General features: G+C 43.6%; 1 protein-coding gene across 2 annotated transcripts; it reads left to right on the top strand.

Moving 5' to 3' along the window:
- Positions 1-807: 807 nt before the first annotated feature.
- On the top strand, positions 808-22,010 carry SLC46A3 (solute carrier family 46 member 3). Of its 2 annotated transcripts, none has more exons than XM_045466597.1 (6): positions 808-1,076; positions 1,793-2,005; positions 9,143-10,013; positions 11,605-11,688; positions 17,321-17,477; positions 20,785-22,010. In XM_045466597.1, exons 2-6 carry the CDS (start codon positions 1,817-1,819, stop codon positions 20,867-20,869), a joined length of 1,386 nt encoding a protein of 461 aa, XP_045322553.1. In that variant the 5' UTR covers positions 808-1,076; positions 1,793-1,816; the 3' UTR covers positions 20,870-22,010. The 2 variants fall into 2 exon arrangements, with proteins under 2 accessions (XP_045322553.1, XP_045322633.1); XM_045466677.1 differs by having other exon boundaries at positions 808-1,377.
- The last annotated feature ends 4,226 nt before the right edge of the window (positions 22,011-26,236 follow it).

Genomic DNA, 26,236 nt, shown 5'->3' with positions numbered 1-26,236 from the left:
TCTTACTAAGAATTAAGACACCCAATCATAGAATTACCCCTACTTCCTGACAGCATCCAATACAGTGGGGGGGGGGGGGGGGGGAAGGGGGGCTTGCTTTCTTGAACCCTTCCCACACATCACTTATGCCCAAATCCCATGACAAAGTCTAACACTTCTACTGAAACACCCCATTGCTCCCCATTTATGTATTCCTCCTCCTTACAAGAAGTCATAAACCTAACTTCAGGTGTGGTCCTGGCGGGCTTGTTGGAAGGCACTGGTACAGTCCCTCCTTTGTCCCAAGGCTATGCTGTATATACGTGTTGAGGGTTCATTAGAACAATCCTGTAGGGCTGTTATGCCCACTTGACAAAGAAAGGAGGTTCATAGAGATTAAATAATTTGTCCAAGGTCACACCGCCAGGAAGAGCCAGAGACCACATTTCAGACCCTTTGCCAGGAGCACTCTCTTTCCCTGCACGGGCGCCCCCTACCCCGTCCCCCTTTTCTGCGTTTCTTAGGGCACTTGCCCTGCCGACCCGGATGCTACAGGGAACTGCATCCCACACACGTTACTTTTGCAACAGACCTCCATGTGCTTCTGCGAAAAACAATGTTCAGACCCAGAAATGTTCTGCCACTGCAGAGCCCCAAAGCGAGACCTCTGCGCTGCCCTACAAACAGCTCGGGCTGGCGGACGGCTGCGCGGCGCCAGGTTTAGCCTGGGGCCTCTGGGGGCGGGCTCACGGGAGCGACGTCGAGCGGACCAATCCCCGCGAGGGAGCCAGACACCGGGCCCAATCGCAGAAGAGCCAGGCAGGACAGGGACAGCCACGCCGGCAGCGACCCCGGCAGCTAGCGGCCCCGCCCTCTCGGCCGGCTGCGGGCTCCGCGGGCGGGGGCTAAGCCGCTGTCTGGAGCCGACCGGCAGCGGGCCCGCAGACCCACCCACCGACCCGCGGACAGGCTGCCGACCGCGCAGGGAGCAGCCGCCCGTGTTCCCTGGGGCAGAGTCCGCAGGGCCACCGAGGAGCGGAGCGGGGGCTGCGCAGTGACCTGTCGCCGTCGTCACTCTGGACGCCGGAGTGCGCTCGGTTGGTTTGCTTTAAAACGAGAGCTTGAGTTTCCCCGACAGGTGCATTTGGTCGAATTCAACGGAAATTCCCCTCCCCGTCCCCGCGCGGCGGCCGGCGCAGACCCGGCCCCCGACCCAGGCGGCGGTCAGTGTCCCCGGCGCGTCCCGGGCCGCCCCAGCCTCGGGAGCACTTGCTGCTCGGCAGGCGCCCGGAGAGCGCAGGGCACCCCCTCCCCCCCAAAGAAGACAGCCCCCGGGGATTCCGGCCCCGAAAATGATCAGACCTGCGCGTAGCCTGGCAGGAAGACTGTAACCGTGGGGTGAGTTTAAACGAGAAAAAAAATCCCTTTACGATCGGGAGTTGCTTTTTAAAGGCCCCCTTCCTGTCCTTGTTAACGAGCAGCAAAATAACAATAACAAACAGTTGCGCAATTATCGCGTTCCCGGAGGAACCTCATTGTTTCCCTTTTGAAAACCGGTTGGCAGTATATACAATGTGGGGACTGTGGTGAGATGATTCCAAACGAAAATGGGTGACAACTTACTAAGGTTATTTTAAGGCGGTTTGAGCCCTGAAAGGTCATACTTACTCTTAAAAATAGTTAAGTACGATAGTCACCGGTTTACTGCGTACCCTATTCCAAAGTGAAAATTAATCTCTTATGAACTGCTTACTGCTTTCTGTTCCCCAGTTACTCCACAAGACTCCTCTAACCTCCCCGTTCTTTTTAACAGAATTCAACTACCTACCCAGGCAATATGAAGATTTTCTTTGTGGAACCTGCCATTTGCCTGAGTGCATTTGCTATGACTTTGACTGCCCCACTGACAACACAGTATGTGTATAGGAGAATATGGGAAGAAACCAGCAACTACAGTTTTGTGTCGGATAGCAATATTTCTGAGTGTGGAAAAAATACAAGCAGCCCAATTTTTGCATTCCAGGAGGTAAGACATTAAAATATCCCTAAAATGTAATAAAAGGGGAATGTGTAAAGGCGTTTTTGATGAAAGAGGGCATTGCACTCATCATACGTTGATCTCTCAAGGGTCACCTTAAACGCTCCGAAATCCCAGGTCAAGAGCCTTTATTTAGTTCTCCTGTTTGAAGTTTCCTGACACCTTTAATCTGCCTTTTCTTTTTTTTTTTTTTTTAATTTTTTAATGTTTATTTTTGAGAGAGAGACACAGAGTATGAGCAGGGAAGGGCAGAGATACAGGGAGACACAGAATCCCAAGCAGGCTCCAGGCTCTGAACTGTCAGCACAGAGCTTGACCCCAGGCTGGAACCCATGATCTGTGAGATCATGACCTGAGCTGAAGTCAGTTACCCCAACCGACTGAGCCACCCAGGTGTCCCTAATCTGCCTCTTCTAAGTAAAAGCCCCTTCTTCTTCTGTGACATTGGTGCTTCTCCTTTCTTAGAAAATTTCAGCCTAGTCTCACTTCCCCAGGGGCTCTTTCCTCCTCCTCCCCCACCCCCATCCCAAAGCCTGAAAGTTGGACCACAGCCAACTGGAATGAGTACTGGATGGATGGACCCAGCGGCCGGGGGAAACAGTGTTTCTGCCTTTCCCTGGCTTGCTTCCTTCCACCACCCCTCCTTCTCCCTGTACATGAGTCAGTTTTCAGTGACCCCATAAGTAGCCCATCACTGAAGACTGTGGACCTTGGGGCCAGTGTCCTTCGTGGACTTGTAGGGGGCAGGGGGCAGCATTTGTCATTCATCATTTGGTGTTAGCAGATCAGCTTTGACTCCCAAGTGCCCAGGAGCAGCTGTGAGAGGCTATATCTGCGGAGGGGAGCACTCACTTTGGTTCTGAGGACACTGAAAATGTTGAGCCAGATATTACAGAGCCTTCTCCCTCTCTGGCCTCCTCCCCCAATTTTTTATTTGTTTCAAACAGGAGGTACATCACCATCCTCCGGCTCCCTCAGACAGTTTTTAGCAAAGTCTACCAATGTCCAGATGCGAAGGAGATAGCATTTAGATCTGGAATTGTTCCCCTCAGAAAGCCTCAAAAACAGACCACGGTTCTACACCTTGAACGCTTCCCCTAGGGGATATTTTGTGATGGCAAAGAGTGGCACCGCCTCACCTCTCAAAGGACAAGAAGAGATTGGAGGAATTCAAGTCACTTGCCTAGCCGGCTCTCAGATTTTCTCCTCAGGAGAAGGGGATTCAGGTGTGACTGGGAGAGGAGTCTGAGGCCTAGAAGAAATGGCCAAGGGCCCAGAAGGAAGGCTGTAGCGCTTCTGGAGGTGGCTCCCCAGGTGTCAGGTATAACCTTGCTGGGCTGAGGCCTGGCCTTTGGATACAGCTTCTGCCGTTCCTCATTTCCATGGGAGAAATTTTCTTGGAACTGATAATTGCTGGGAAGCCATGCAGACATCAGGGTTCTGGCCTAGAGTGGGGTCATAAAAATAGAAGGGCCAAGGGTCTCACCTGGTGGTTTTGTCTCCTGACTTTAAGAATGTTCCTATATATATAATTATATATAAATATATATTTTTTATATATAATGTATATAATATATATTTTATATATAATATATAATAAATATATAAATAAATATATATTATAAATATTATAAATATATATTTATATTAATATATGAATATATAATTATATATATTTATATATTATATATATAAACTCCCAGGGAGTGAAAAGGTTCAGTAGGCTCATCAGTTTCTATATTGGATTCCATGCTTTCCTACAGCAGACACCTGGGAGCAGTGGGAGGGACAGAGGGGGAGAGCACTTGAATGTGTGGAAAAGTCTGCTGCCCTTGCCCTCCCAGAGTGAGGGGAGACAGGCCGTGGTTCAGTCATCTTGGTGGCCTCTGTGACTGTGCAGGTGATGAGTACTGGCCGCCTCTGGCCTTACCCAGCTGCTGAGAGGCCCCCACTGCCCAGAGCAGTCGTCTCATTTTGAAAATTTCTGCCCAGTGTTTAATTGTTGTTTCATTAATTGTTTTTTAATTAGATTAATATTCAAGAAAACATAGTGCCCTAGATCCCTTCTCTTAAAGTTGGTGCTCTAGAGCTACAGATGCTTTTTCTCAGATTGGGGAACTAGAAAGCATGACTGTCCCCACCCACAATTGGGACAGGGCAGGCAGGCCACTCGCTTTTTGCTCCTTAGGTCACAGGAGCATTTTTGCTTCCCAGGAGGCACCCCCATCTCCTTCAGCATTTCCCTCTGGCCCCTTTTCTGGATACTATTCCTGCTCAATATAAGAATATTCTCTTACCTTTATTTTTATTTTTTTAATGTTTCTTTGAGAGAGAGACACACGCAAAGTGCAAGTGAGGGAGGGGCAGAGAGAGGGAAACAGAGAATCCGAAGCAGGCTCCAGGCTCTGAGCTGTTGGCACAGAGCCTGACGTGGGGCTCGAATTCACAAACAGTGAGATCGTGATCTGAGCTGAAGGCAGACACTTAACTGACTGAGCCACCCAGGCACCCCTCTCTTACCTTTAAATCCAAGGACAAATGTTCCCTGTTTTAGGACCTTCCTTCTCAATTCCCAGCTCTGCTGGGGGTGGGTGCTGGGCACTTGCTGACTTAAAGAAATTTAGGGGTTTGAGAATTGTTCTTGTAACCCTAAAAATAAAATGTCATAGGACACACAGAGTCAGTCCTGAATAAAACAGAGGATTTTTTTCAGTTCAAATTTTTCTTTGCCACTCCCCCAAAAGACCAATTATTTGTAAGAAGAGTGCATAATACAATAGTGTATTGAACTTCTTACTGTGATACCATATTTATTTATCCTTCTATATAACAAATACACAGACACAGACACATGTATTGGAATGCAAGATAATAATACGAATTTCAGGGTATAGATATAAGAATAAACTAAGCTATTTCACTTATACTTAACATTTTGTTTTTTGTTTTTTTTTTTTTTTAATTTTTTTTTTCAACGTTTATTTTTTTGGGGACAGAGAGAGACAGAGCATGAACGGGGGAGGGGCAGAGAGAGAGGGAGACACAGAATTGGAAACAGGCTCCAGGATCTGAGCCATCAGCCCACAGCCTGACGCGGGGCTCGGACTCACAGACCGTGAGATTGTGACCTGGCTGAAGTCGGACGCTTAACTGACTGCGCCACCCAGGCGCCCCTATACTTAACATTTTGAAACTCTATATGAATGAAAAGTCTTATTTTTCAACCTAGTAGGGTCAAATATATATAGACATATAAATATAAATACATATAAATATTCATCTAACCTACTTTCCAAATCTTTGAGTTTTCTGAGTCTTGTGACTATAAGATGCACCTACATACTTCTCTTGAGCAAGATTAATCTCCAAAGGGCCTCTTAAAATGGCAAGGCTGTGGGAAGGACACTCTTGGCCCAAGCAGAAGAGGTAGGGAATTCTAAGCGTGTTTGTTGACTTGTGTGGAGGAAGGAATTTTGAAGCCCCTTGCCATCCTCTCCTTCCCAGGTTAAACGACTGGTTTTGAGGTGCTAAACTGGCCACTTTGGTCTCTTCTCTTCAAGTGCTATCAAGACAGGGACCCTGCTAGTTGAGGGGGCAAGTTGGTGTCAACCAGATCGTGAAATTGTTCTTATTCAGTAATTTACTTATAACCCTTTTAATAACTAACACAGTCCCTTACTACCAGCAGATAGAGAATGTTTTCTACTCAATTGTAATTACTATATATACTACAGCCTATGGAATCGTGACTTTTTGAAAATTGATATTCCTTTCCTTAATGTAATTTACACTTGTCTCAGTACATTGTCCTTCTGTTCGGTCTTTTTTTTTTTTTTTTAGTTTTATTTCAAAGTTTATTCTGAGAGAGAGTGTGCGAGTGTGCGTGCACGAGTGAACGGGTCGGGGGGGGGGGGGGGGAGAGAGAGGACCCCAAGCAGGCTCCACGCTGTCGGTGCAGAGTCAGGCGCAGGGCTCGAACTCATGAACTGAACCGTGAGATCATAACCTGAGCTGAAGTCAAGAGTCGGATGCTTGAGCCACCCTGTTCAGTCTTGTATAAGACATAGCACTTTTTACTCTGATTTCTTCCATTTGCCCTTAGCTAATTATGATTCTCCAGAGTTTAAAAGGAATAGATTGCAGATGAGGAGAGAAGTCTGCGTAAGAGGTTGGGTTAGAAAGAAAATCAGATATGGGGGAGGGGTGGGAATGGGAAGAGGAATCCCAAACTGGAATATCTTGTTGAGAAGCTGATTAAAAAATGATTGTTTGATTTATTTCTTTATTCGGTAAATATTTACTTGATGGCTTTTATAACCGTAGAGCTACAACGATGTGCGCGAGAAGCCTGCCCTAGTAAAAATGAAACTACCAGAGTTGATTAAGCGTGAACGTATAATAGGGTCTCTGCGGTGTGCCTTATGTTGACATGCTGACTTTAAATCTCACACTCACAACAGCCTGCAAGATAGGGACTCTTCATACCCCCCTCTTGTCAGATGAAGCTATAGGGATAAATAATTTGGTCGGCATCACACGCAGCTAGCGCATCGCCTATTTTATTTGCTTATTCACTGGTACAACCAGTGTCTGTGGGGCACCCTGTGAAGCACTTGGTTGGAATCCGTGATGATGTGGTAAAGAAGACCGAGTGCCCGCCCTCCCAGAGCTTAGTAGTGGTGGAGAGGGCACACGGTGGGCAGCTCCATTAAAGTAACCCACCCTGTGGGGGCGGGGCAAGTCTCTAAAGAAAACTATAGCCAGATAAGGGCATGGAGCCCTGGGTGGGGGCTGATGGGGTTGCTCTGGATGGCTCACAGAAGGCTTCTGAGGAAGTGACTTTTGAATTGAGGAAGTGAGCCGTGTGGTCATCGCAAAAGGCACAGCAAGTACAAAACAAGTGAATGAGCGTGGAGTGTCTGAGGAATGCATGTGGCTGAGGGGAGCCAAGAGGCAGACCTGAAATCAGAGAAGTCATGATACCGCCGCCCACACCGTGGCAAGGAATTCGGATTTATTCCACTGTCAGGAAAGCCACCGAGGGATTTTGGGTAGAGGAGTAACATGAGCTGGTTTGGTGTGTTTTTATTTTTTTTATTTTTTTTTTTTTTATTTTTTTTTCAACGTTTATTTATTTTTGGGACAGAGAGAGACAGAGCATGAACGGGGGAGGGGCAGAGAGAGAGGGAGACACAGAATCAGAAGCAGGCTCCAGGCTCTGAGCCATCAGTCCAGAGCCTGACGCGGGGCTCGAACTCACGGACCGCGAGATCGTGACCTGGCTGAAGTCGGACGCTTAACCGACTGCGCCACCCAGGCGCCCCTGGTGTGTTTTTAAAAATCACTCTAGGGACGCCTGGGTGGCTCAGTTGGTTAAGTGACCGACTTCGGCTCAGGTCATGATCTTGCAGTTTGTGAATTCGAGCCCCGCGTCGGGCTCTGTGCTGACAGCTCAGAGCCTGGAGCCTGTTTCGGATTCTGTGTCTCCCCCTATCTCTACCCCTCTCCTGCTCATGCTCTGTGTCTCTCTGTCTCTCAATAATAAATAAATGTTTAAAAAAAAAATAAAAATCACTCTAATTGCTACGTAAAGAACAGGCTCCTTCTGAATCTAGATCGATCTGACTCCAGAGCTCTTAATCGCTACACAAAAAAGTGCAACTGAAGAATGATAATGGCCAGATGAGAAGGTTCAGCAGGAGAGATTACATCTGTTTGGGCATTTCAGGCAAATCCAAGTTGGACTTGACTAAGGCCTGTGCCTGTAACACGGCGTATTGGGGGAGGGAGTGGAGATCATGCTGAAGAGTGGGGTTGGACTGCATCTGGGTGGCCTAACATAACAGACATGGAAATCTGAGACATGGAAAAGCGTGAGCTTTCTCTAGCAGGCAGAGGGCTAATAAGCAGGCGAGAGACGTGCCACTAGTGTGTTTTGGCAAGCCGCTCCCACCATTAGGGTGTGTGATCCACAAAGTGACGAGGCTGGGTCATAGACCGAATTGAAGAGAGGGAAAGCAAGGTGCCCGGGGAGTCCTGGTGAGCGCTAGGAGCCCTGTGCTTCCAGTGGCAGTGATGGGACTGGAAGGAGGCAGAGGTCACGAGAAGCACCGGGTGTTGGCAGGCATGGGTGAAGGGAAAGGCCAGAAACAAAGATGACTGGAGTTTTGAGTCTTAGTGACGACAACACTTCCTGGTAACGGGAAGTTACTTGCATTATATGGATATATAAAAATAAACACAGGCTCACTCTTTTAAAAGATCATTAATTTCAGTACTTGATTTTTCTGTGTGGTTCATCAGTTGTTCTAGGGTGCTTTCTAAATATTACATGAATCCGTCTGTTTTTAAAAATGAGTTTAGTAATCCCTGTTATAAAAACGGCACATACTCTACATAAAACTTGGAAAATAAAGAGAGAGGTGGCAAACAGAAATCACCCCAAATGATCTTCCAGCCTGTGTGTGCCCCCGGTTGTGTTGGCTTGGAGAAGCTGGATTTACCTTCCTCCTCAGTTCATGGCGTGCTACCATCCGTCTTCATCAGTGCAAAGCTTCTCTTGGGGTTTTATCTTATTTTTTAGTAAGGAAAGAAAGAAACTGGAAGAAACTTATTTGTGGAGACACATGTGAAAAAAGCAACTGAGTGCCTCCTAAATAAAGGTCTAGGTCTATCGAGTATGACATTTACACGTGATATTCATTCCCTTTTAAGTAGACAGAAGGATCTGTCACGGGAAAGGGTGTTGCTCTTGCTTGACAACAGTGGTCATGATCTCCGTGCTAGCTGTTCACAGAAGAAAGAAATATCCTTATATGGCCAGTCCCAGATGTCTTGGGGTCTGTGGATCCCCTATATGAGACTGACACACCGCAATACCCAATTTTCTTTTTATGAGTGAAAGTCCCCACCACGGTACTTGAATATTATGAGTGAGCTTTGATTCCTGTCACCTCTTGATATTTGCTTTGTGAACTGGATGAAGATTCAGGCTGTATCAAACCCATGCTGCAGAGATTCCTTATTGGCGACGTACTGGAAAACAGAAGAGCACGCACTGTGATATTTTCATGCATGTTGTCTATATCTCTGTCAACACATCATCTTCTTTTTGTTTCTTTGCAGGAAGTTCAGAAGAAGGTGTCTCTCTTTAATCTGCAGATGGACATAAGTGGGCTAATTCCCGGTCTAGTGTCTACGTTCATACTTCTGTCTCATAGTGATCATCGAGGACGGAAATTCCCTTTGATTTTGTCTTCCGCTGGTGCCCTTGCAACCAGTGTTTGGCTCTGTGTGCTCTCCTACTTTGCTTTTCCAGTCCAGCTTCTGATTGCATCTACCTTTATCGGTGCACTCTGTGGCAATTCTACCACATTTTTAGGGGCCTGTTTTGCCTACGTAGTTGATCAATGTGTAGAACAGAAACAAAGAACAATTCGAATAGCTATAATTGACTTCATACTTGGACTTGTCACTGGATTAACGGGACTGTCTTCTGGCTATTTTATCAGAGAACTAGGTTTTGTGTGGTCCTTTTTCATTATTAGTATGGCTCTTGCTGTTAACTTGATTTATATTTTATTTTTTCTTGGCGATTCATTGAAAGAATCTTCATCTCCGAATGTTGCCATATCATGTAGTGAAGGCTTTAAAAACCTATTTTACCGAACTTACATGCTTTTTAAAAATGCTTCTGGTAAGCGACGGTATTTTCTCTGTTTGTTACTTTTTACAATGATCACTTATTTTTTCGTGACAATTGGCATTTCCCCCATTTTTATCCTTTATGAATTGGATTCCCCACTCTGCTGGAATGAAGTCTTTATAGGTTATGGATCGGCTCTGGGTAGCACTACCTTTTTCAGTAGTTTCCTAGGAATATGGCTTTTTTCTTACTGTATGGAAGACATTCACATGGCCTTCATTGGAATCTTTACCACCATGGCAGGAATGGTTATGACTGCTTTTGCCAGAACAATATTAATGATGTTTTTAGGTAAGATACAAAATGTAGCCTTAGAACTAACCATGTATTTGATGTTTATATAAAATGAATTTAGTCTGCTGGGTGAGAAACTTTTAGTTTAACATTCTCTATTTAACGCATTCTAGTTCAATTAAGGCACTTTGCCAGGAAGTGAAAGCCAATTGGTTTAAAAAACACTAATGATTAACCACAATTTTCTAAATTTGCATACTTGCCAAAAAATTGTTTTGAGAAGCATTCTTCTTGTGAGTCAATTCTTCAATAGAACTTTTTGCCAACTTGAATATTTCTTAAAGTGCTGCTCAGAAGACTACTTTCCATAAAACTTTTTTAAAAATTGTTTTTTAAGATTTTATTCTTAAGTAATCTCCACATCCAACGTGGGGCTCACTCACAACCCCAAGATCAAGAGTCATACGCTCCACTGGCTGAGCCACCAGGCGCCCCATAAGAATTAAAAATCATTACATAAAATAAACTCAAAAGATCTATAAAATTCACATTTGTTGAATATATTCAAGAAGAAAATTCTTTAAGACAAGGTTTTGCAAATTGGTCATTCCGTCAATTGGCTTTTGATAAATCATTTTTTGGCAAACTGGACTACTTCCTCAACTACCTACCCCACATACCCCACAGGTGGTTTCTGTAGGGCTTGAGTGACATGCCGCCTTTGAAAGAGCTAAGGGATCTGTCAAGTGGGACCTTAGGAAAGGTCCAATTTCATCTTTTTCTACAAAGCCACTGCCAACCTCTTGCTACCTTGCAGGGAAGCAGGGTGACCAAAGAGAATCAGGTTTAATGTCCATCTATATGGCACCAGGTGATCTTAAGCAAATTACTTAAGTACTCAGGGCCTTCATTTATTCAAATGTAAAATGGGCACAGTAGTACCTAATTCAGAGGGTTACAAGAATATTAGAAGAGATCACTGTAAAGCACTTAGCACAAGGCCTTGTATTCAGTAAATGTCCGTTCTCCCTGTCTCCCTTAGAATTGCCAAGGTCAAGTAAGTTGATATATGTGTGAAAACTTTAACATCATCTGCAAAAATAATCTATTACTGTTTCGTCAAAGAACTAGAAATGCTACTATTAGGGGTCATAATTTAAGAGGAGAGGTGATCTGGGCTCATAAAATGATTCAGCACAAAGATGAACAAGCAGAAAGATAACCAATTTCTCGATAAGTGAGTCAATATACTAAAAGCATGCTAACACTAAGAATGTCAAGTCTAAGGAAGCAAAACCAGAAAATACATGAAGAAAGCTAAGTCACAACTTGCTGAGCGAGAGGTCACTGTAATAATCAGGGAAATAGCACATCAGTCCCAATCGCAGTTCTAATCCCAAGGACCTAAAACCTCCATGAACTCTTATTCTTACTCCCGGAATACAAAGTAAAGTAACCTTTAGCTGACCCATCTATAGTGTATCTTAAGTCATGAGACAGAAGTCTGCAATTAATTAATTCAGTCCTTAGATGCAATGAGGTGGGATGCTTATAGAAAAGGACATAGTCAGAAAGAAAGTATTTCACATTTAAAATTGGCCATTCGTTTTCTGACTTGGCCAGTGATTTCCCACCATTTCTCTTACAGTCAGGTTGCCATTCCTTTTCACGATCGTGCCGCTCTCTGTTCTACGGTCCATGATGTCAAAAGTGGTTCGTTCTACTGAACAAGGTGAGTTTAATTTGCTTAATGAATATAATGAGTTTACAATCTGTATCAACTGAAATCTATGGACAACCAATGTTTGATTCTTCCGAATATTCTACAACACTTTTTTTTTGTTCAGAACGCCTTTTGAATTAAGTGGTAAGTAAATTCTGTGTTCAGTAGAGGCTTATGTTCAGGCAGGCGTGCCCTGCCCAGGGTCTCCCACTTTAGAAGGCTTGCATCTAGCCAGGCCTGGCCTCAAGAGCAGAGGAGCGCTCAGGGCCAGGCAGATGCCCACCCGCGAGCTCACAACACCTCCCCCTTCTAGACTATACTCTGGGTATCCGGGACCCATAATTCCCAGCCAAACAGGTTTGGGTTCATGTCTTTCAGTGCCTGGGTGGTCCTCTTCCTCAGACCCTTTCTCCTGAGGGTAGACTGTGTGTTCCCCTCTAGACCAAAGGGGTAGCCAAGCCATCACTCTTCATAGAACTAGCCCAACCTTGGCATTGCAGAGTGGGGTGTGTACAGCCATGTGTAAACGATCCTTTCTGAGCAGGATGGAGCAAGAGATAGAACACAACGTGGGCGGACTGCACCCTGCAGCTGGGGCCTGAGGGCCAAGGGCCAGCTAGCTCGGCCAGTGCTGCCATGTTCCTCCACAGAACTCCAAAGAGTCTGAGAATTCGGAGTCTGTGTCTGACCTTCCAAATCATCGTGAAGGTATAGAAGGCATATTTCTCAGAGCGGGTAGTTGAAACATAGCTTACTGAACAGTTTGTTCATTAGAACTGTAACTCACAAATACTTACAATATAATATATAGGCTTCTAAGTGTATTCTTACACTGGACCCCACAAGTGTTAGGGCTGGGCCTGAATTAGAATCCTAGCAAAAACAGGATCCCACTCAGCTGGTTCCATAGCGACTTTCATGAAGTCCAAGCAGTATGGCGGAGTGGGCAGTGGAGAAGGCACCCAGAGAAGGTGGCCCAAATAGGGAGCAGAGACAAGACACTACAAGCTTTCTCTCCACCTTCATCTCGTTGACCAAGTGCAACAGAAAGTCAGATTAGCAAGGAAATCCACGTCATTCGATAGGAGTAAATCTATCAGCCTCCCAAGCACAGAGCAGGACACAGGAGATCAAACAGCTGAAGTGGGAGGGCAGAGAATAACCAATACAAAAGGACAAAAAAATTAAATTTCTAGTTAGACCTAGTTACTAGTTAGATATTAGGCATATCTGTACCATGTGAATATTGTTAGATTTCGGAGCTTTCTTTTGTTTCATGCCTCAGCCTGGTGCAGATATTCATATTAATTGTTGATGGACCATTCATATCTAGGCTACTGTATTTATGGCAGTTTAGTCAACACTGGGGAAGACTGCTAATTCAGTGCCTTTAAAAATATATTTCTTGGGGCGCCTGGGTGGCGCAGTCGGTTAAGCGTCCGACTTCAGCCAGGTCATGATCTCGCGGTCCGTGAGTTCGAGCCCCGCATCAGGCTCTGGGCTGATGGCTTAGAGCCTGGAGCCTGTTTCCGATTCTGTGTCTCCCTCTCTCTCTGCCCCTCCCCCGTTCATGCTCTGTCTCTCTCTGTCCCAAAAATAAATAAACGTTGGAAAAAAAACAAAAAAAAAAAAAAATTTGAAAAAATATATTTCTTGATTCTCTTCCACCCATGTCACTGTATATGCACACAGCTGTTTATAGATTATGTAATGATGATTGACTAGAAAACCACTTAGGAATATAAAAATTTGTAACTGTAATATGTAAAAATATACCTGCTTCTTTGGGTTACAATGGTTTCTTAGGTATGACACCAAAAGCACAACAACAAAAGAAAAATAGATAAATTAGACTTTATCCAAATTAAGAGCTTTTGCACTTTAATTGACACCATCCAGAGAGTGAAAAGACAAGCTACAGAGTGTGAGAATATATGAGTAAATCACATGTCTAATAAGGAACTTGGGAGGTGGGGGAGGGGAATGGATGAAATAGGTAAGGAGGATTAAGAATACACTTATCTGGATGGGCACTGAGTAGTATATGGAACCTACAGGATCACTGTATTGTACACCTGGGACTAATATAACACTGTGTGTTAACTACACTGGAATTAAAAAAAAAAAACCACACAACCAAAAGACAACCCAACTATATAGGCAACAGATTTGAATAGACATCTCTCCAAAAAGCTGTACAAATGGCCAAGAATTATATGAATAAATGCTCAACATCATTAGCCTTCAGGGAAATGCAAACCAAAACCACAGCGAGACCCACCGGGATGGCTGAAATGGAAAGACCACAACAAGAGATGGTCAGGATGTGGGGAACCTGGAACCCTCCTACACTGCTGGTGGGAACATAAAATGATGCACCCATTTTGCCAAAACAGTTCGGTAGCTCCTCAGAAAGTTAAATAAAATTCCCTTAGGACCCAGCAATTCCATTCCTAGAAATAAAATGGAATTGAAATCCCAAAAGAAATGAAAACATATGCCCACAAAAAATCCTGCACACAAATGTTCACAGCAGCGTTATTTATAGTAGCCAAAAAGTAAAGACAAATGTAAACGTCCATGAACTGATGAATGGATAGATGCCATGTGGTATATCGGCCCAATGAAATATTATTTGGCAATAAAAATAAAGTACTGATGATACCCGCTACCCCATGGATGAACCTTGAAATCATTATGGAAAATGAAGAAGCCCGACACAAAAGGTCACACATTGTCGTATAAATACTCCATTTATGGGGCGCCTGGGTGGCGCAGTCGGTTAAGCGTCGGACTTCAGCCAGGTCACGATCTCGCGGTCCGTGAGTTCGAGCCCCGCATCAGGCTCTGGGCTGATGGCTCAGAGCCTGGAGCCTGTTTCCGATTCTGTGTCTCCCTCTCTCTCTGCCCCTCCCCCGTTCATGCTCTGTCTCTCTCTGTCCCAAAAATAAATAAAATAAACGTTAAAAAAAAAAAAATACTCCATTTATATGAAACATTCAGAAAAGGCAAACCCATGGAGACAGAAATCAGGTAAGTCCTGTCCAGGGCTGGAGAGAAAGGGAGAGATTGCTAATGGGTACGGTTTCTTCTGGGGTGAGGCTGCACAGCTCTGTTAACTGTGCAGTTTAAAGGGGTGGGTTCTAGGGTGTGTGAATTATACCTCGGTAGAGCTGTTCAGGAGAAAAAGAAACATCTACCTGCTTCACAACTTGGAGCTAAAAGAGACTTCTCAGAGTGTCTGGTTTGTTTTGTTTTTTATTTGGTGTAGTCTACTTACAAAGGCTATTTAAAGTGACACTTTAAAATGTTTTGTTTTTTGGATTTTCACTAAGGATGCCTTTTGCTGATGTCAGAGTTTCCCTACTGAGTATATTCTGGTCCTGCATTACTTTTTTAAAAACGGGATATTTTCGTGAAAATGTTATGTGCTTTAAGGTAATCAGAGGAGAAAGGAAGTGCCACAGAGGTTTTCATGAGTCTCTCAGTATCCCCAGCATCTTGAATGAGAAAGGAGAGGAGACTGGATTGTTTCGGAATCTCTGTGCTCCATACAGCTGTGAAACTCCCAGCTAAAGCCACCCTGGACTACCTCTTGCCTTGCTGCTCCCTGCGCACTCTTTGTGATTACTTGGGACACCGGAAAAAACACACTCGACTTTGGAAACCTACCGGATTAAGAAAAAGTATAGATGCGAAACAATGGGCTGATTACTTAATCCAGTTTATCTCTGGTGACTATGACACAAGTTGAACCGGTCGAGAAAGTTGAGCGACAGGTGAACCCTACTGTGTCACAGGATGGCTGTTTCTGCCAGACACACGTACCACCTGGCCAGCTTTCTGTCAAGAATCGAGTTAGGTCATTGCAAAATAGGACTACATCTGTCCAGTCTGTCCTCCGTGGCACTGTGCCTGGCTGTAGCAAGGGATCAGAAATATAAGAAGATAATCGCATAGACAGGTAGGAGAACTTCCTCCCAACTCAACTGACTTCATGTTTTATCACAAATCATGGAGGCAACAGGTCTGTGTACTACTTGCTGATTGGTAACTGGGCTCTTGAATGAAGCTTTTTTTCATTCATTCGACAAATACGGGTTAAACATCTTCCATGTGCCAGGACAGACAGGCCCTGGGACACAGCAGTAAACAGAGTAGATGTGCACTTGGCATGAACAGAGCTTTCGTTTTAGTCAAAAGAAGACATGTCCGTGAAAACACAGTATTCTTCAGAGAGATGTTTATGTTTTATGAACATGTGACCTGTCATTCAGTGAAGAATTAGAAGCAACGTACGAGAAAATGTATACCAGGGTAAAAAGTCTCAGTAGATAAAAACCCATACGCCACACGGTCTACAAGACCAAGACCACGGGGAAAATTAAAACACGGACAGTGTAAGCCATAATCTGGTTATGAAAGGTGACCCTCATGCTTGCCTTTTCCGTCTCACCAGTCCAATCAAATACAGTTATTTACATGATTTGCATTGTTTGTAGAAAAAATACATCACAACTTCTCATGGAAAAGTAAACTTGGCAAAGCAGGGAGCATTAAGCACAACGGCTTAATGATAGAGTCTGCCAAAACCACGTAAGGACTTCTACCGGGGACATCAAGAAGAGCGGAAAACGAGGACAAAGTTTTTCATCTGGTGATGCAAAATCGGGCAAAGAGGAAGACAAGTACATCAAGATGACCCGCCTGTCCTTTAGAGGTTTAACTGCTCAGTCAGCGTGGTCTTGGATTGCAGACAGAACGAAACATTGGTAGAATTTGTGCCCCCTTTTCTCGGATTATGAACTTGGACTGACCACGCAGCCACCCTACGCTCCTCGAACGATGCTCTAGGGCCTGCCCTCGACCAACCGTGGTAGGTGGGCAGGGGTGCCGGGCAGTGGCGGGATCCCCGCTCACTCAGTCTTGTGAGCCACCTCAGCGTGGAAGCCGTTTCAGGCAGGGAAGGCAGAAAAGACTCACTTCGCATCAAACCATGGCATAACTAGAGCACAGACAGTTACTTGAGGAGTCACACAAAGGAACCTTGTGGCTGCTCAGTTTGCCAGCACTTTGGAAGGAGGGATCCAGTCCACGCTGCAGAAAGCGTATGCCATCATCTGTCTTTGTCTGCAGCTGTCACTTTTGCCAGATCTGAGAAGCAGATGAAAAGGATTGCTTTAACTCAAAAGGCTCCTCGGGTGGGACCTTTGCTGGTAGGAGCCACCTGCACATAGGAGGTGTGTCACAGATGTCCCCAGCTTGGGGACTGAGAGTGGGAAATAAGCTTGAACGTCAGGGCTATGTAGTTGTGGCTATGCCTGCGGCTGTTCAGGGACAGGAGACTGTGGGTTTCAAATGTGTCAGCTGTCGTTGCCTTTTACCTTTGCCCTACCGACATCGGAACTATTGTGTTTTCACCTTCCGTCACATCACGTCCAAGCGGACCTCATGATCTCAGTGTCTCCACCTGCAAAAATGGGTTACTGACTTCTCAAGGATTTGGAGGAAATAGCTTTCATTCACCAAGCAGTGCCCCGTGTTTGTTTTTTCCAGTGAGTAAGTTTTCTCCCTTTGTTCTGTTCGTTGTTTTGTCACGAAGCCGTTTCTTTTTCTCCTTCCACACCCTGACCCCAAACAGGTACCCTGTTTGCTTGCACTGCCTTCTTGGAAACGCTTGGTGGTGTCACTGCAGTTTCTACTTTTAATGGAATTTATTCAGCCACTGTCGCCTGGTACCCAGGCTTCACCTTTCTGCTGTCTGCCGTTCTGTTACTAATTCCAGCCATCAGTCTATGGTAGGTAATTATTTTATTTTCAACCATTTTGTCAGAGGATAGCTGGATTAAATGAATTCCCTAACCTCACTAGTAAAATTACATAGATCTGTTAAAGTTGTTTAAAAAAAAAAATTCAACTGGGTAACTTTTAAAGATCTAATTGGCTCCACTGGTTGATTCACGAACCAGGTGGCATCCCATCTAACAAGCAGAGCGGGGCTCTGAGGAGCTGTGCTACCTGGAAGGTTTTCATAGGAAAGAGGGTGGGTCGTGACGTTATTAGCAGAGGAGAAGAAATAATTATTTCAGGCAGAGTCACCTTCCTTAGGGAGAAGGGCAGGGGTCTTATTAGGGGGGATGACCTCATCTTTCTCTGGGGGATGGAAAGGGCCCAAGTAGCAGGCTCACCGGTGCTGATCAGAGAACTCCTGGCTTGACTGGTGAAGACGAGCCTCTGGGGGAGGCTGGGAGTGCGGGTAAGTTACATGTGAAGTCCAGGTTTGATGAGGTGGCCTAATGGAAACCACGTGGGGCCTGTGGTTTTCTTTTGAACGAAGTTTTGCCCCAGAATGTACTTTTCTCAGTAACTTTTAGACATGAGGACATCTATTGATAATGTTGAAGACTTAAGAAGAAAGAGACAATGACAAGGCTCACCATTACTAAGAGAAAGAAAGATTGGGTCAGACTCTGAATAGCCTGTCTCTTTAGATATGAACCGATTAAATCAGCATCCAAGAATATGCATGTGTATGCATATGTGTGTGTATGTATATATATTCATATTCAACTATGATTTCCTAGAGTATAATATCTCCTGGGGGGTCAAAGATTCCTGTAAGAAGACAGACTTTAATATGGAGTCTTGGGCTGATGACAAGAGCAAATAGTGTGCACTGAATATCAAGAATTTTCTTTGAAGAATGTTGGCTTATTTAGTGACTCCCTTTTAAAAAAAAAGTGTTTTTTTCAACTTTTATTTATTATTGAGAGACAGAGAGACACAGAGCGTGAGCAGGGGAGGGGTTGGGAGAGGGGGAGACACAGAATCCGAAGCAGGCTCCAGACTCCAGGCTGTCAGCACAGAGCCCAACACGGGGCTCGAACCCACGGACTGTGAGATCATGACCTGAGCCGAAGTCAGTTGCCCAACCAGCTGAGCCACCCAGGCGCCCCTAATGACTCCCTTTTTAAATGTAAATATCCAAATAAATACAAAGTACCAAATTCTATTTATGAATAGTACATAGAATAAAAAGACCAGAGTCATACACATAACAAGTATTTCTTTCTTCCTTTGCCTTTCCGTTAACAAAAAGTGTAATCTAACTAGACAAGCGGTTGCCGAAATGGCCAAGCAAAGAGAGTGAACACATTCTATGGGGCCAGCGCACTGGGCCGAGAGCTCTTTGCCCTTTCCTTGCTGGGCTTTGCCCAGTCTACACGGCTGAGAGCACAGTGCAGTGACAGTGCAGTGACAGGGGTCAGTAGGAGGTGGAGCACAACACATCTCTGCTTTCTCCTGAGCACTAGGGGGGGTGAGAGGGGGTGTGCGGGGTGAGTAAGGAAAGTACCTGCGTGCACAGGCCTTACCCATTCGACCAAGACTGTGGCCTCCTTGAAGGGCTGCCCTACGTCTCAATCATAGTAGGACCTCGTTACATAATGTCTATGTAATTTTCATACCTAGATCTGTGTAAGACAGACTACAGTACTATTTACAGTTCCTCTGTGATTCTGATGAAAAGTGATTTTTACTAGATATCTTTTTAAAAAGAGACTCCAGGGGTGCCTGGGTGGCGCAGTCGGTTAAGCGTCCGACTTCAGCCAGGTCACGATCTCACGGTCCGTGAGTTCGAGCCCCGCGTCGGGCTCTGGGCTGATGGCTCAGAGCCTGGAGCCTGTTTCCGATTCTGTGTCTCCCTCTCTCTCTGCCCCTCCCCCGTTCATGCTCTGTCTCTCTCTGTCCCAAAAATAAATAAACGTTGGAAAAAAAAAAATTTAAAAAAAAAAAAAAAAAAAAAAGAGACTCCACCTGTTGAACCAGCAAAATTAAAAATACATGCTGTGCTATACAGTAAATGATGAGACAGTCTTATGCATTGCTTGCAGGAGTGTTATTTGGCAGTATCATCTTTGGAAAGCAATTCATAAACATGTATCAAAAGCTTTTTTAAGAAGTTTGTAGTATTTGACCCAGTGATTCCTTTTAGAAGCACATCCTAAGGAAATGATCGGTAGTATCAAAAATTTATGTACAGTTAACTCTGAACAGCACAGGTCTGAACTGCATGGATTCACTTACATGCAGATTTTTTTTCTATATATGCAGTACTATAATATACTTTCTCTTATGATTTTAATGCCATTTTCTTTTCTCTGGCTTTATTATAAAAATACAGCATATAATCCTTATGACATGCCAAATATGTGTTGATAGACTGTTTTATGTTACTGGTAAAGCTTCTGGTCAATGGTAGACTATTAGTAGTTAAGTTTTTAGGGAGTCAAAAGTTATATGCGCATTTCCAACTACATGGGGCGTTCAAAGGTCAACTGATATAAAGTTTATGAAGACAAAAACATTTTTTAAATGACCAAAAGAGAATGATTAAATAAATGATCGTGCATCCATACCATATCACGAAAAATAAAAAGAATTAGGGAGTAGAAAATGGGTAATTTGTATTCTTCATATATTCATACATATCTGTTAATGAACATATACACAGCTAGGTAAAAGATAGTTATGCTTTCAATAATGCTTCTAATGTAAATGTAGATGGTCTCCTGAGATTTTTTAACCCTATACCGTTCAATATTTTTAAAAAGTTAAATGCTTATTTTTTATTAACGTTTATTTATTTGAGAGAGGCAGAGAGAGAGGGAGAGAATCCCAAGCAGGCTCTGCACTGCCAGCACCTGAGCCGAAACCAAGAGTCGGACTGAGCTACCCCAAGCACCCCCAAATTACATGTTTTTTAAGTTCCAGGTGTCTTCTTGTCCCAGCTTCAGTTATAGGTACTGGACATGAACTTCAGCCACACCTACAGTTATAACTACTTTTTTGTGGACTATAGAAACTAAACAATGGGATGGATGGACATTTCAGGGGCCTGGAAGAGAAAAGAACTGTAGATTGTTTATTATTTTCAGAATGCTATGCCTAGCAAGTCAGCTGGACTCCAAGTGCCAGTATGTTCCTTCTGTGTATAATTTGCACAATTTATTGCAAGCCATATAACCAGGGGGAAGTTGGAATACAGGTTATTTATTTATGTATTGCTTTGGTCACAATTGCAGAATGTCTCGTTTGCTTTTGCAGCATCGTCAAGTGCGCCAGCTGGAACGAGGGAAGCTATGTACTTCTTACACAAGAGGAACCCAGTGAAGACACTTCAGACAGCTGATCGTGATTTAAAAAAAATAATTGGACACACACATTATATACTCGGACTTCCGAGGACTGTAAACTAGCTCCATAATCAATAGTTCATAAATAATCAATGCTACATGCCCTTTCTTCTCAACTGAACAGTGAGAGAAAAGGCTCCTGGCTCTAGCTTCTTACAGTACCATGCACTTTGAGCACTTTATGAATATTCTGCGATGGATTCCCATAGATAGAACAAATCTCAAAACACTTCCCATTTCTGGATTTGGGAAAGAAACGGAAACTTCACAGTCTAAAGGGATTAAGAAACTTAACACAATCAAAAGCAATAATCTCCCTGACATACTCCAGCCTCTCACCCTGGGACCAAGGAGAACTTTTTACCTCAGTTTCTTCATCTGCAAAATGGGTTTCTGACCTCTCAAAGATTTTGAAGGCATCACTGTTCAAAATTATGACGAATCATTCTCTGATAGGAAAATAACAGTAGAAGCTTCAAACAATTCTAGTACAGTCACACCTCTGCTTGGATAATGCTTTGTTTTACAGAGCCCATCAAGGTACTAGGGACCGTGAAAGTTTCTAAGAGATGCAAAAACCTTAAAATGGAAGCACTTTAGAGGAGACATATTTTCACTTTTCCTAATACATGTCATCAGCGACAGGTATGATAGTGTTTATATAGGTGACACGGGTGACTGGAAAAATACTGTAAATAAAATTTTTTATAAAGAAATGTAAACACTGAGCAAGCAGCCAATCATGAAGTAATGTTATAGAGCCAATATTCATTCCTTATTTTTATCCAGGGATATCCACATCTTACTGCCTTAAACTTATCCTGAGACCCACCCTGGTCCCTGAGAACACATTCTCTCATGCCTCCTATCTTTCTATACACTGTTCCATTTGCCTTTCCTCCTTTGAGGCATTGGAACTTTCAACTGTCAGCCAAATCCTGCTTCCTCTGTGTAGCCTTCTTGACATTTCTTGCCTACTCCTATGCTCCCCCCACCCACAGCACGGGGTGCATACTTCCATCCTGGCATTTTCCACCGTCTCCTAGTGTTTGTTTTCCTTACTTGACAATGAGCACCTTGAGGACAGGGACAGTCTTTGATTCCTCATTATATCCTCAATAAATGTTTGTTGAACTAGATACAAAATTTTGCTTTTCCTTGTAAAAATAATTTAAAGTTACATATTTAAGTAGCCACTGATAGCATGCCACAGCCATTAAGCCAACCTTGCAAGTCAATTGAAAAAATATGCCAGCACTTTTTAAATTGGTTTATGGTATTTTCACTGGTCCTTCAATATCTCTGGTTTTTTTTTTTTCATTGTTTTAAATGTTTATTTATTATTGAGAGAGAGAGAGAGAGAGAGAGACAGAGCTCAAGCAGGGGAGGGGCAGAATCCGAAGCAGGCTCCAGGCTCCGAGCTGTCAGCACAGAGCCCAACACAAGGATCAAACCCACGAACCGTGAGATCATGACCCGAGCCGAAGTCAGATGCCCCAGTATCTCTGATTTTCTAAGTTACAATACGTAATATCGCAAATGCCTTCAAGTACAACTAGATGATTGACTTCTCTGTGATCTCTTGAACACAGACAGTTTTCCATTTGACAGCACTGCTTACAGCTTCTCCCTGTAGGGTAATCAACGACCGCTGGACTAGCGAATAGCACTCGGTGTAAAATATTAGAAATTTTTATTTCCAAGACCATTCCTTTTAAGTCTACCGAATGCCTTCTGGGCCAGAAGCCCACGTAAGAACTGGGAGATTTCCATAGTTACTTAGTTTTGTTTTTCTTCCTGTTCAATAATTTTCCCAAACCAAAAAGGACTTCATGGTTTACAGAGGGATCTTCTATATCAACTTACTGTATACTCCCTTAACAACCCTGCAAAGTAGATACTCATCTTCCTCAGTACACTCAAGGAGGGTAAGTCTCGGAGAGACCTGACCATGGTTATTCGGCTCCCTCCAGGCATCAGCGTCACACACAGATGGACTTGGCGTGGTTCAGATTCTTCATGGCTAAGGTGCCCATGTTACAGACTGTAAACCCAGTATCAACACTTGTACAAGGTAGAGTATGAAGTACCTCCCAATGAGACACATCAGCACTATCTGTACCCGCCTAGACTGCCTACAGTATTGCCCTTTTTAATGGTAGACATAATGGCCTCTAAAGACCCTTTCAGCTCAGCTTTCCATGCTTTTACAATTTTCATCCAAAGTGAAGAGAGCACAAATGGTATTGTTTCATACAGTTAAGACATGAAAAGATGGGTTTCATCTTTGAGCAAAAACTACTGGAGGTCCAGTAAGTACATCAGGGCACTGGATTGAGATGGCTCAGGGTAAAAACAGAGCATGAAGGAGTTTAGCCATCTTTAAAGTATCTATCCTAAGATACGATTAGTAAATGTGATACGGAAGAGACTAGAAAAATGCACAAGCTGATGGGGTTACACAGTCGAGACAGAAGTGAGGGAAAAAAATGTTACCGCTTAATCTCCCATAATGTGACCTAATTATCTGATTATCTGAAGAAAGAATATTGGTGGAATGATTTGTCTCTGTGGAGTCCATATAAAAGGAACAAAGAGGAAAGACATGTTCCTTTTTATCCAGCACGGTACAAGAGGGGCTAGATATACCCAGATCTAGAAGAAACGGATACTCTTATCGCTACACAGCGGGTATTTCTATGAGGCTGGACTATTCAATAAGATCATTTACATCCTGCATCACACAGCCTCAAGAAACCCCTTTTCTCCACTCCTACACTCACCAAATAATCCCTCAATGTCCAAAAATCCTGCTGATAAGAATAAGGTGTCCTAGGTTCAGTTCTCTTTTAATGAAATGCCTGCATATCAGAACCACCCAAGGAATTTTTTTTTTTAATCCCTGGAGATTCTGATCCAGTCAGTCTGGAGTGAGGTCTCAGAATCTGTTTTTTTTTTTTAATAAATTGGTTCCCTATCATCCTCTGAAGGTGACCAATTCTTTTTTTTTTTTAATTCTTTTTTTAATGTTTATTTTTGAGAGAGAGAGAGAGAGAGAGAGAAATAGAGTGTGAGTGGGGGAGAGGCAGAGAGAGAGGGAGGGAGACACAGAATCTGAAGCAGGCTCCAGGCTCTGAGCTGTCAGCACAGAGCCCGATGTGGGGCTTGAACTCACGAACCGTGAGATCATGACCTGAGCCGAAGTCAGACGCTTAACTGGCTGAGCCACCCAGGCACCCCTCAGAATCTGTTTTTAAAACTTTCCACGTGACTGATACACATCCAGATCTGGAAACTACTGGCCAAGTGAATTCTTCTCAGCCCTCTTCTAAATGCACATTAGAATAATCAGTGTGGGATGGGCAGTAAAATAAATACAAGTAAGCCCTTTCATGGGCCAGTGGTTTTCAGTCTTAGCTGCCATGGAGAATCACCTAGGGGGCTTTCAACATTGCCAATCTCCAGGCCAACTAAATCAGAAAATTTCTAGGAGGGGAGGGCGGACATTAGTATTTTTTCAAATCACCTAATGTCATCCAGGTGATTCCAGTATGTCTAGTATGTGGCCAAGGTTGAGAATCACTGCTTTCGATGAAGGGTCAGCAAACTCTCTTTATCAATGGCCAGAGAATAAGTATTTTAGGCTTTGTGGGTTATACAGTCTGTCACAATTACTTACCTGCCATTGAAGCACGAAGCAACCATAGACCATATACTAACAAATGTGCACAGCAGTCCTCCAAAAAACAAAACAAGCAGCCAGCTGAATTTGGCAGGACTTTGCTGAAGCCCTGCTCTAGACAGAGAACACACACATTGTGGTTACTGGAGAGCTATATCCTTCACTGTAAATATTGGCATTTTAAATCACAGAATGCATAAAATAATGTAAATATATAACTCTTGGTACAGTTCCTGACTCGGTGGGGGCTTGAAAAAGCAGTCTCATTTGATTAGCTCAAGATAGTCCCGGGAGCCAGAATGATCTGGTTGTGCTCACAGGAATAAGTTTCTGGACCTACATACCTTCAGATGGTTACTTAGGGACCGCTTTCTTGGGGATGATATACAGCTAGAATATGATCAAGATGGGACCTAGCCCAAATGGTTTCACTGCCAAATATTTAAGGAACAAATAAATCAACTCTACACAAGTGTTTCCAGAAGACAGAAGCAAGGAACACTTCCCAACTCATTTTATGAAGTCAGCATTATCCTGATGCAAAACCAGACCAAGAAATTACAGATCTTCCTTGAGTTATACCCCAAGAAAGCCATCGTAAGTTGAAAGTATCCTAAGTCGAAAATCCTAACCTACCAAACATCACAGCTTACTTAGCCCAGCCCACTTAACTGTTCTCAGGGCTCTTATATTAACCTACAGTTGGATGAAGTCATCTAACACAAAGCCTGTTTTATAATAAAGTGTTGAATATCTCATGTAATGTGCTGAATACTGTACTGAAAGTGGAAAACAGAATGGTTGTGTGTCGGCTGTTTACTCTCACAGTCGCACAGCTACCTGGGAGCTGCCAATGCCCAGCATTGCGAGAGGATCCTACTACATATCACAGCCTAGGGAAAGGTCAAAATTCCAAGTGCAGTTTCTATGGAACGTGTATCCCTTTCACACCATCATAAAGTCAAAAAATCATAAGTCTAATATCCTAAGGTGGGGACTGTCTGTGCATGAAAAGTGAACTACTGTTAAATAAAGAAGACAAGTTAGGGGACACTCTTTATTTAACACTTCATGAAAACAGGACTCCATCTGGAGAATACCAAACTGGGCCAGAAGGCAGGAAGCTTTTACCAGAAAAAAGAGTAAGGAACACGGAAGTAAGTAGAAAGCTCAGAGATGGCTTGGCATTTGGGGACGGGTTGACTGGATATGCTGCATTTCTGGTCAAATGGGGCATTTACAGAGACACACTGCAACACTACAGACTAATATCTCTCATGAACATAACAAAGTCACAATAAAATATTAACAAATCAAGCAATATATGAAAAAGATAATACATCTGTCCAAGTGGAATTTATCTAGAGGACGCAAGTCTGGCTCAGCATCTGAAAATTACTTAATGCACTATACTAACAGATTAAGGGGGGGGGGGGAACACATGACTATCTCAATAGATACAAAAGAAAATTGTAACTAAATTCAAAATTCCATTCATGATAAAAATTCTCAAAAAACTAGAATCAAGCTGATAAAGGGCATCTACCTACCAAAGAAACACACACACACACACACACACACACACACACACACACACACACACAAAACTGTACAGCTAACACAATACATAACAGTAAAAAGACTGGACACTTGTCCCATAAGATTGGGAATAGGGCAAGGT

This window comes from Leopardus geoffroyi, chromosome A1 (assembly GCF_018350155.1).
Source record: "Leopardus geoffroyi isolate Oge1 chromosome A1, O.geoffroyi_Oge1_pat1.0, whole genome shotgun sequence".
NCBI lineage: Eukaryota > Metazoa > Chordata > Mammalia > Carnivora > Felidae > Leopardus > Leopardus geoffroyi.
The sequence above is the reverse complement of the archived record's forward strand: the minus strand, read 5'-3'. Positions and strand labels throughout refer to the sequence as shown.